A 9,316-nucleotide genomic window follows, 5' to 3' on the forward strand; every position below is an offset into this window, starting at 1 on the left:
GGATAAGGAAGCACTTTCCCCCTTCCAGTGGGCAGCCCTAGGGATGCAGTGGTAGGTGGTCAAGGTCTGTGGCCATGCAAGGGTTGTTAAAGAAACCAATGTGGGCATCTTTCACTATAAAAAACAAATCTTTTATGTAAAAAATAAACCTAAACAAAACCCACAACCCCCGCTGCCATGCTGTGACAATACAAAAGGCCAAGTCCCCAAACACCGTGAAAACAGAGTCGGTAGATCCAAATATATATAAATTGTTGACTGATGAGACTGGAAATAGCACCTTGCTGGCACCCCCTGCCCCTCCCCAGAGTGACCCTGTGCCCCAAAACCACCACCTGTGCTCTAAGCCCAGAGAGACCCCAGGCCCTGCCCGCCAGACGGAGCAGGAGCCCCATCCTCAGCCCTGGTAGCCTGGGACCTCTCACCTGTTGCAGCAGCTCCTCCACTGCACCCCCAGAGCAGGAGCCGCCCAGCCCTTGCTGTCCAGAGAGTGGGGTCCAGTGGCACTGAGCAGCAATCCCCAGGACAGGGTGGGCAGAAGGGGGTCTCCAAAATCCAATCTCAAACCAGTATTGAGAGGAAAACACTTTTCTGTCTGCACTGCAGGGTCAAGTAACGAAAAGAAACAAAAAAGGGGCAGGGGGAAAGATGGGGAATGAGCAGGAGCTGCATCCTGAGCCCTCCCAGGAGCCGGCGACACTCCTCCTGCAGCGGCCGCCCGAGTGCCCCCCCGGCCCCGAATCGGGGTGAACACGGTCCCTGTGCTGTCCCCTCGCGGTCCCCGCGCCGGTCTCAGTCCCGTGTCACGGAGCAGGCGAAGGCGGCGGCGTGTGCCGGGTCAGGGGAAGGTGAGCCGGGTGCTCGCAGCCGGCTGGGCGGTGCCCAAGGGCGGGCAGGTTCATCCCCAGGAGCCGGACAGGGAGAGGCGGAGGGGTGCGAGGGCGGGGGCAGCCTCTTCACTTGGCTGGTTTGGTGATGATGCGAGTGGAGAAGTCAAAGAGGTCCTTGTTGATTTTCCGGAGGTTGCTCACCTCCTCCTCCAGCTCGCTCACCTGGATCGTCAGGTGCTCCTGGTCTCCCACCAGGTTCTGTGACAGGAAAACAGACAAGTGTCAAGGCCTCAGCTCTGACAGGCACTGGCTGCTGCTCCTTCCCCAGCAGTAAACCCCAAACCCTTCGGTCCCCTCCCTCCTCCTCAAAGTGCAGCCCCTCCTGCTCATGTCACCAGCAGATTTCAGGGTTCTTTTCCCTGTTCTCAACTTCCTCCAGGCCTCATGAGTCAGATCAGCCGACAAGGATCCCCCTCAAGGGGTCTGTACCCAATTCCCAGCCTGGGAGCAGCTCTCACCTTTTCCCTCGTGGAGTACATCTGCGAGTACATCTTCTCTGCCTTCTCCAGGTAGCTCTGGCCAGGCTCCTGCAGGGATCAGAATGGACGGGTTGGCAGAGCAGACACAGACCCTCTCCCCATGCCCCTGGACTGGGTTCCCCGTGGGAGGGACCCTGGGAGATCTTGCTGTCCCCTCTGCCAGGCAAACAGTCCCTTGGCCTGCTGCCACCAAGCCAACAGGGAATTTATCCATCAGCTCTGGCAGGACCGTCACTGTCACTCACCCAGAGGCAGACGCTGGCAGAGGGGAGCAGCTCTGGGACCACTGGCAGAGAGGCTGGGATGGGCAGGACACTGATGGTGTGTGACCCTCCCTGCCTGGGGACAGCCATGCCAGGACCAAAGAAATCGTGGGACAGCAGAGCCAGCCCATGCTGCAGCACGGGGCTGGGAGGACAAATGACTGCAGCAGCCAGGATGGGGAGGAAGCAGGAGGGAGCAGGAACGGGTTTCACCAGCTGGAGGAGAAGCTTTGCTCCGGCACAACCCCTCCTGGATGTCTGTCCCCCCTCCCCAGGGCCCACTGGCCCCCAGTACCTGCTGGTGCAGCCCCAGGCGCAGCGTCACTCCCTCAGTGCCCGGCTCGTCGCTGCTCTCGGTGCCGTGCAGGTGTCTGCTGAACTTGGGCAGGGGCACGCTGGGCTTCCCATCGGGGTTGAACATGTTGGCAGGGGCCAGCACGATGAAGGCGTTTGTCACTGGACCTGTGGAGGGACAGAGGGGACAGGTCAGGCTGGACCTTGAGAGGCAAGGCAGCCCCGAGAACAGTGAGTGTGACCCTGGCACAGGCAGTGGCCAGGATTCTCCACCCTCTCCCTGCCCGGGACTGCAGTTCTCCTGGCCAATTGGCACCCCCGGGGAGCAGAGCCCGGCCTCCCTGCACCCTGAGCTCAGTGCTCAGGGTGCTCAGTGCTCAGCTCAGTGCTGCCACGATCCATCACATGCTCTCAATGGCAGAGCTGATGAGCACGTTAATTACCGCCTCCTCCCAGCTCCTGCTTGCTGGGAGCTCCCACTGCTGTCCCCCACACCCTGTCAGGCACAGCAGCCCCCAGGCCCCATCTAGCTTGGCCACTGCTATCACAGCCCGGCCATCCCTTTCCCCTGGCCTAAGGCAAAGGTGAAGATGGTCCACATGCACCTGAGAGGGGGCTGCCAGTGCCGGGGAGAAGGGTGTGGGGTGAGGGAGGAGACATGGCGGGGCCTAGGGAGGCTCAGAGCTGCTGGAGGATTTTAGTCTCTGCAGAGCAGACAGACACAAGCAGCTCTGACACGGACAAGGGCTCTGTCACCACCACCTACCCCTCCGGAGCCTGCTCCTAAATCTGATCCTCTCAGGATCCAAGGTTGGGTCCCACCAGCAGAGCAGCAGCTCAGCTGAGTGCCTGCCCCCAAAGCTGTTCCTGCCAGCTTTGATGGCTTCACTCCCTCCTTAAAGACCAGACATTTGTGCTCCTGAGGCAAGTGCCCATCAGTGAGATTCCCACTGCACTGGCAGCTCATGGAGCAGTTCGATAGGAAAGGTGGAGAGGAGAAAATCTCAGGAATGAACCCAGAGTTCCCCAAACCTGGTCACCATCTGTCCACAGCCCCCACAGCCATTCTGGGGCCCCAGTGCAGATGCAAGTCCTGTACCAGATCACCTTGTCCCAAGGCCTGGGGCAGCAGGCAGTGTGTGACCCTGGGCCAGCCTGGGCATGGCGACTAGGCTTAGCTGGGGGGAAACAAATAACCCAGCTTCCAAGACAGAGCTGCCAGCAGCACACATCAGCCAGAACATCCCAGGAAGGCCTTGCAGGACTGAGCCCTTGGGGATGGTCTGTGCCACGCTGTGTTTGCAGAGACAAGGATGGAGCTCGTGTGACAGGATGGGAATTGAGGCCTGGAAGGATTTGGGGGCAGGCTGTCTCCCAGCCTCATCCCACAGGTCTCCTGCTTCCCCCCGGAGTGGTGCCAGCCACACAGAGTGACCAGGAGCAGCCCTGCCTCGCCAGCACTGCCTCAGCTCATTACCCAGGAGCAGCCTGACTTATCAAAGTCCACCCGCTCTGCCCCCACCAAGGACAAGCCACCCTTGGTGACACAGCCCCCTGCACCTGGCCTGCCTGCCTGGCCCTGAGCCACACTCCAGCTCCTTGGATTAATTTACAGCAGTGTTGAGGGGAGGGCAGTGGGTCCTGTGTGCCCCCAGCCACACCCATGCCTGGCAAGCGGAGGGACCACGCTGTCCTGAGGACACTGGGCCAGAGGCTGCTGTCACATCATCACATCAGAGCCCTGTCACCTCTGCCTTGAGGAGGGAGCAGGGCACACAGGAGGGGCAGCAGGGACAGACCTTGCTGGAGGGCTCACATCACTGCTTGGAAGAGGCCAAGGGGGGACAGGGATCCATGAAGAGGGGGCTGGGCTCGGGAGCAGATTCCCCCACACTGGGAGGCTGCAGGGCCCCGTGGGGACTCCAGACCCAGGGCACAGCTTGGGGGTGCTCCCAGCCCATTCCTGAGCACATGCAGCACAGCGCAGTCATGCCAGTGCCAAGGCTGCCAGGGAAACCAAATCCCTGCCCACGGGCAGCAGGGAGCCAGCAGAGGCTGCAGAGCACCCACAGCTCAGGGTCAGCCTGGTCCTGCTCCTCCTGGGAAGAGCTGGTGTGTCCATTCTTCCCTGCAGCCTCAGGAGGACTCTAATGCCCGGCTCACAGCCAAAGCCTGGCCCCCCCTCTTGGATGACTCACAGATCCATTTGGTCTGTTTTCACCCTCTAGTGCCAGCAGCGCCAGGCTGGATGGACGCTGCAGTGGGTCCCAATTAGGGATGGTCCTTGGCAGCCAAAGGGAAGAGGAAAAGGGTCTGCAGGCAGCCTGGCTTCCAGAGACTGCCCTGAAGCAGCAGCTCAACCACGACAGAGGAACAGTCTGGCTTTCCCCACCATTACCTTTGGGAGGGGTTTGGGCCATGCTCAAGGCAGCCCCACTGGCCACTGCGGCACCATGGGCCAGAAGCCAGCACAGCTGGGGGAGGAACAGAGCAACAGGAGGGGTAAATCCCCCATTGCTCTGAGGTAGCTGAGGCACCCAACTGCTGCTCCTGCAATTTACTGGAGCCATCAAACTGAAATCCCAGACGGCTGCTCATATGGGATTCACTTCAGGCCCCATGAGCTCACGGGCACTTACTGCCGGCATTACAGAGCTGTCTCCCCTCCAGACACAGCTGGGGTGCATGTGGGGTGACTGCTCCCTTGGGAAAACAAGGAGGAGGATCCTGTGTGGCCTCAGCGACAGGGTGAAATCCATGACTCACTCCTGACAGTGCACAGGGGGTTGTTAACACATGGGGCAAGGTCACGGCACTGCTCCAGACAGCTGAGGCTCCCTCCAACGCCTCTGCCCTTCCCAGGGCGTGAAGCAAGGGGCAGAAACACACCTGGAGTGCCCAGGGCAGCACAGGTGAGACAGCAGCAGCCTCTGGCAGTGAGGATCCTGGAGATAAGGACATTCCTACCTTTGTGATTCATCGTCTTCAGGCACTGCTTGCTCTGGATGTCCCACAGCCGGACGGTTTCGTCGTGAGAGCCCGAGAGCAGGAGGCTGCCGTCTGTGGAGACCGACAGACACGTCACCTGGTTCCTGGAATGGGGAAGAGGATGTTTAAACTCAGGATGACCCCAGGACTGCCAGAAGCTGGTGAGGTGGGCAGATGGTGGCTGGCAGGTATGTCTGGTTCCTCACCTGTGCCCTTTAAAGACCTTCCCGTTCTCCCGCTCTGTCTGGAAGGTCCGGTCTCTCTGAACCGGCTGCAGAAATGAAGGAAGGAAGAAAGGAAAGGAGAGGGGTTTAGGAACATTTAGGAAGGCTGAATCCAGCAGGTTCATCACCATGTCTGGAGGGGGCAGAGGAGATACAGGGGAACCAGGTCCTCCTGTGCTCTGGCAGGTCACACCAGTTGCAGTAGGGAGGTGACAGCGGCTTGGGGTGACAGGGCACACCTGCAGCCCCACACACTCACCCAGGCGCAGAGGTCGACCTGGAAGATGGACCCATCCATGCCCCCGCAGAACATGTGGTACTCAGAGAGGTCCAGAGTCACAGCCATGATCCCCACGTCGAAGAGCACGGAAAGCAGGAGCTCCCCAGATGAGATTTCCCAGAGCTGGAATGAGAGGGGACAGGAGAATCAGGGGTAAGAATGTTAATGGCAGGATTGGAGGAACACTGACATCCTGGCATCCCACACTGGCATTCCACCCCAGCATCCTCTCCTGGCTGTGGCTGGGAAATTGAGTACAAGGCAGAACCATGGGAGAACTCAGGATCAGCCTCTCTGTGAGCAGGAGAGAAGTTACCCAGGCAGCTTCAAAACAGCTTTGAACCCTCTCTGTGGCCATCCTGCCCCCAGGGCACCCCCTGCCCCACAGGCTCCAGCCTGCTCCACTCCCTGTGGACATCAGCAATGGGAAACAGAGGAGCTGACCCCGACATTCTCAGGACAACTGGGACTGCAGCAGTCCAGCCTGGGGGCAGGTGCAGAGAAACTGCTGTTGTTGGAGAGGCAGAGCCCAGGTCTGGCAGCTCTGAGTCATTGCAGAGACAGCCAAGAAATTAAGCCACTGCAACCCAGCAAAGCTTCAGGACAGCTTGGGGACAGGGACAGCTTCCTGCCACCTGGCAGAAGCCAGGCTTTGACCCTGCAGGGTCTGGAACCTCTGAAATGAGCCTCACCTTGGCTGTCTGGTCGAGGGAGGCGGTGGCAGCCCGTGCCAGGGGCCCTCCAAAGCCGCAGCACAGGTCGGTGATGGGAAGGCTGTGCCGGGACCAGATGTGCCGGGGATCAGGGATCTGGGAGGGTTCTGCCTGCAACACGCTGTGAGGAGAGCAGAGACAGGCAGGTCAGCCAGGACAGAGCCCCAGGGGGAGCTGGGACAGGCTCTGCTCCCACTGGGAATGCCTCTCTTGGCTGCACGGATCAAGCGGGACACGGGAGCTGCTGGCAGCCATGGCACATAGATACTGAGGCTGAGGTATCCCAAAGGGACAAAGACCCTCAGTAAAGGGCACAATCTTCTTTGTGTCACCCAGGAAAGGAAATCAGAGCCATATGCCTGTTCCCAAGAAGCCCAGGTGAGATCCTAAGGAAAGGCTCCCTACCCACAAGAAGGGCACAGAGGCAGCTGTGGGCTTAGAGGGATCTCCTGCTCCAAAATCCCTGTGCCCCCCAGCCCCCCTTACTTGTAGAGGTTCCACACCAGGGCCAGGCAGTCCTTGGCCCCCGAGAGGAAGTGGCTGCTGTCGTCAGTGAAGCAGAGGCATGTGAGGTCCTGGTAATGTCGGTTCAGGATGGCGAGGAGGTTCCCGTTGGACACCTGGAGTGAGGGGAAAGGCAGGAGGGTGTCAAAGATGTCTCGGGATAACATGGTGCCCTGCCCTTGGTGCAGTGAGGGGAGAAGGGTGGGTTCTATTGCCCTCATGAGCCTGTTGGCACCTCGGGACAGTGACTGACAGCACTGAGGTACAGCTGGAAGAGCAGCCTGCACTCAGGAGCACAGGGAAGTTCAGCACACAGCTGTGGACGAGGTCCTGGCACATTAACTCTGGAAGCCAGCGACCCAGTGATGCCAGAGCTGCTCCTCTGGTCAAGTCACAAGTGTGCAGTAAAGATTTCTTGTTCACTCTTGATATTCATATTATTTTGGTGGCTTCTTCCCTCCTCCCACAGGTCCTCGGGAGGTGGCAGTGGGGTTATGAGAGCTGCAGGACACCCCAGGAATGCCTCATAGTCCTGGGCCAGCACAGGCTTTAGAGTGGACAAGGAATCCCCCAAACCCAGAGCATTTCTTATTAAACCGCTGCAGATGGTGAGGGAACCAAGAAGAGAAAAAGCCTTAAATAAAATAAGAGCTTAATTCTTCCCCTGGTCTGAATTACACCAAAAAATCAACCCAAACCTCAATTCAAGGGGTTTCATAGACAGCACAAAAACAGGGCTCTAGGGGCTGGTTCCAGCTCCATGATGGTTTCCATGGAGCCTCTCCAATGCACCAGAGGGACAGTGCCACATCTCTGCAACACATCTGTAGGTGACAGGAGCTGGAGCAGGGCCCAGCTGGGAGCATCACAGACAGCAGCTCCTACTGCAGGCTCTGCCTAAGAGATTTTATTCCAGCGCTGCTACAAGCACAGTGGTACAAACAAACCCTGATGGGTTCAGGTAGAGTCACCCACACCATAAGGTTCAAACCTTCCCTGGCACAGGGAGCTCTCCAGGTGAGGCATCCTGGGGTTTAATCTCAGGCTCAGGACAAGCTAGTGCTTTTGTTTGCTCAGTGGTGCGCTGGAAACGCAGTGTAATCCCAAGTAATTCAGCAGTAATTAACCAGCAGGACAATGACCAGAGCACAGCAGGGTCTGCTGGCACCCTGGGCACACACAAATACGCAGATGAAATGTGAGAGAAGAGCTGAAAGAGCACCAGGTCCTGTGCTGCTGCCTCATGAGAGCAATGCTTGATCCCTGAGGCATCGGAGATTCTCGGAAAGAGGGGGGAAGAGTAAAGCCTCTCCCAGAATTCCTCCCACTCCTACTCGGATGAACTGCCCCATGGGCTGCGGGCAGCACAGCCTTTGCCTGCTGTGGCACCCCAGGATCAGGATTTACAGACACTTGAGGGATGGGGACACTCCCTGACTGTCCAGGGTGTGAGTCTGTGTAGCTCTGAGCACCCCAACACCTCCGTACCTCCCACAGGTAGATGCTCTCAGCGACCCCCGCCAGGATGTAGAGCCCATTGGGAGAGGCTGTCAGGCAGGTCACAGGGCCGGGACAGATGATCTTCTGCTGCAGCTGGTCCTGGCACAGAGAGAGCACAGCGAGGGCTCAGAGAGGGGAAGGGGCTGCAAGCAGGGCCCCCCGACATGGGGGCTCAGGGGGAGCTCTGTAGGGGTCTCTGCGAAGTGAGAGATGGGGGGTACCTGCTTGTGGTGATGGGGGTCGGAATGGAGGGAGGGGGGGCCTGAGGGTTTAATTAGGGACGGGGGGGTTTCTGTGGAAAGAGGGGCTATAGGGGTTTCTGCAGAGAACTGGGTCATGAAGGAGTGTCTGAGGGAGTTTCTGTGAAAAGAGAGGCCTTGGGGGGTCTTTGTGGCAAGAGGAGCCACGGGGGGGTCTGACCATGGATTTGGGGGGGCCCTGTGGGCGGAAGGGCTCCTCATCACAGGGCTGGGAGGTCCGCAGGGAGAGTGGCCCCGTCACATCCCCCACAAGGCCCGGAGTTCCCCCGCGAGGCCCAGGGGCGTCCCCCGAGCCGAGGCCGCCCAGGCCCGCCCGCCGCGCCGGTACCTTCCTCTGGAGCTCCCAGACGTTGATGTAGCTCTTGCCGAGCTGGGCCCCTAGCAAGTGCTCGCCGCCCAGCAGCGCCAGCCCGCGCGGGCCGCTGTTGCCGCCACGGTACCCGGGCAGGGCAGAGCCCGAGTGCAGCTCCCAGACCGAGCAGTTGCAGAGCGGCCCCGCCGCGTCCGACACCAGCGCCACCTCCATGGGCGCCGCCATCTTCGCGGTCCGCCAGGGCCACAGAGAGCGCGGCCGCGGCCCAGAGCGCCGCCTCCCCCCCGGCGCCGACCAATCAGCAGCGGCGCCGCCGCGGACGTGCGGGGCGGGACTTGCGCACGCGGCAGGAAGCTCAGCAGGGCCCGCCCCGGTCGGCGCTGGATGGGTGACCCAGGACACAGCGTGTGCAGATGGGGGACCCTATGGACACCCCACGTCCTTGCGGGTACCCCATAACCCTATGGACCCCTCACGGCCCTATAGGGACCCTGTGGACATCCCAGAGCTTTGTGGGAACCCCATGGGCACCCCACAAACCGAAGGGTGTTCTGGATACCTCCCAGTCCTGTGGGCATTCTGTGGATACCCCATAGCCCCCCACAGCC

The 9,316-nt window shown here is 60.0% G+C and overlaps 1 protein-coding gene across 1 annotated transcript; it reads right to left on the bottom strand.

Annotated features, from left to right (window-relative positions):
* Positions 1–109: 109 nt before the first annotated feature.
* Positions 110–8,978, bottom strand: WDR18 (WD repeat domain 18). Its single transcript, XM_014882925.2, has 10 exons — positions 8,724–8,978; positions 8,124–8,234; positions 6,618–6,751; positions 6,111–6,252; positions 5,398–5,541; positions 5,121–5,185; positions 4,894–5,018; positions 1,928–2,094; positions 1,349–1,417; positions 110–1,088 (listed from the first exon to the last, which is right to left on the bottom strand). The coding sequence occupies exons 1-10, from the start codon at positions 8,931–8,933 to the stop codon at positions 957–959; spliced, it is 1,299 nt and encodes a 432-aa protein (XP_014738411.1). The 5' UTR covers positions 8,934–8,978; the 3' UTR covers positions 110–956.
* Between the last annotated feature and the right edge of the window lie 338 nt (positions 8,979–9,316).

Source organism: Sturnus vulgaris, chromosome 26 (genome assembly GCF_052056855.1).
Source record: "Sturnus vulgaris isolate bStuVul1 chromosome 26, bStuVul1.hap1, whole genome shotgun sequence".
Lineage (NCBI taxonomy): Eukaryota > Metazoa > Chordata > Aves > Passeriformes > Sturnidae > Sturnus > Sturnus vulgaris.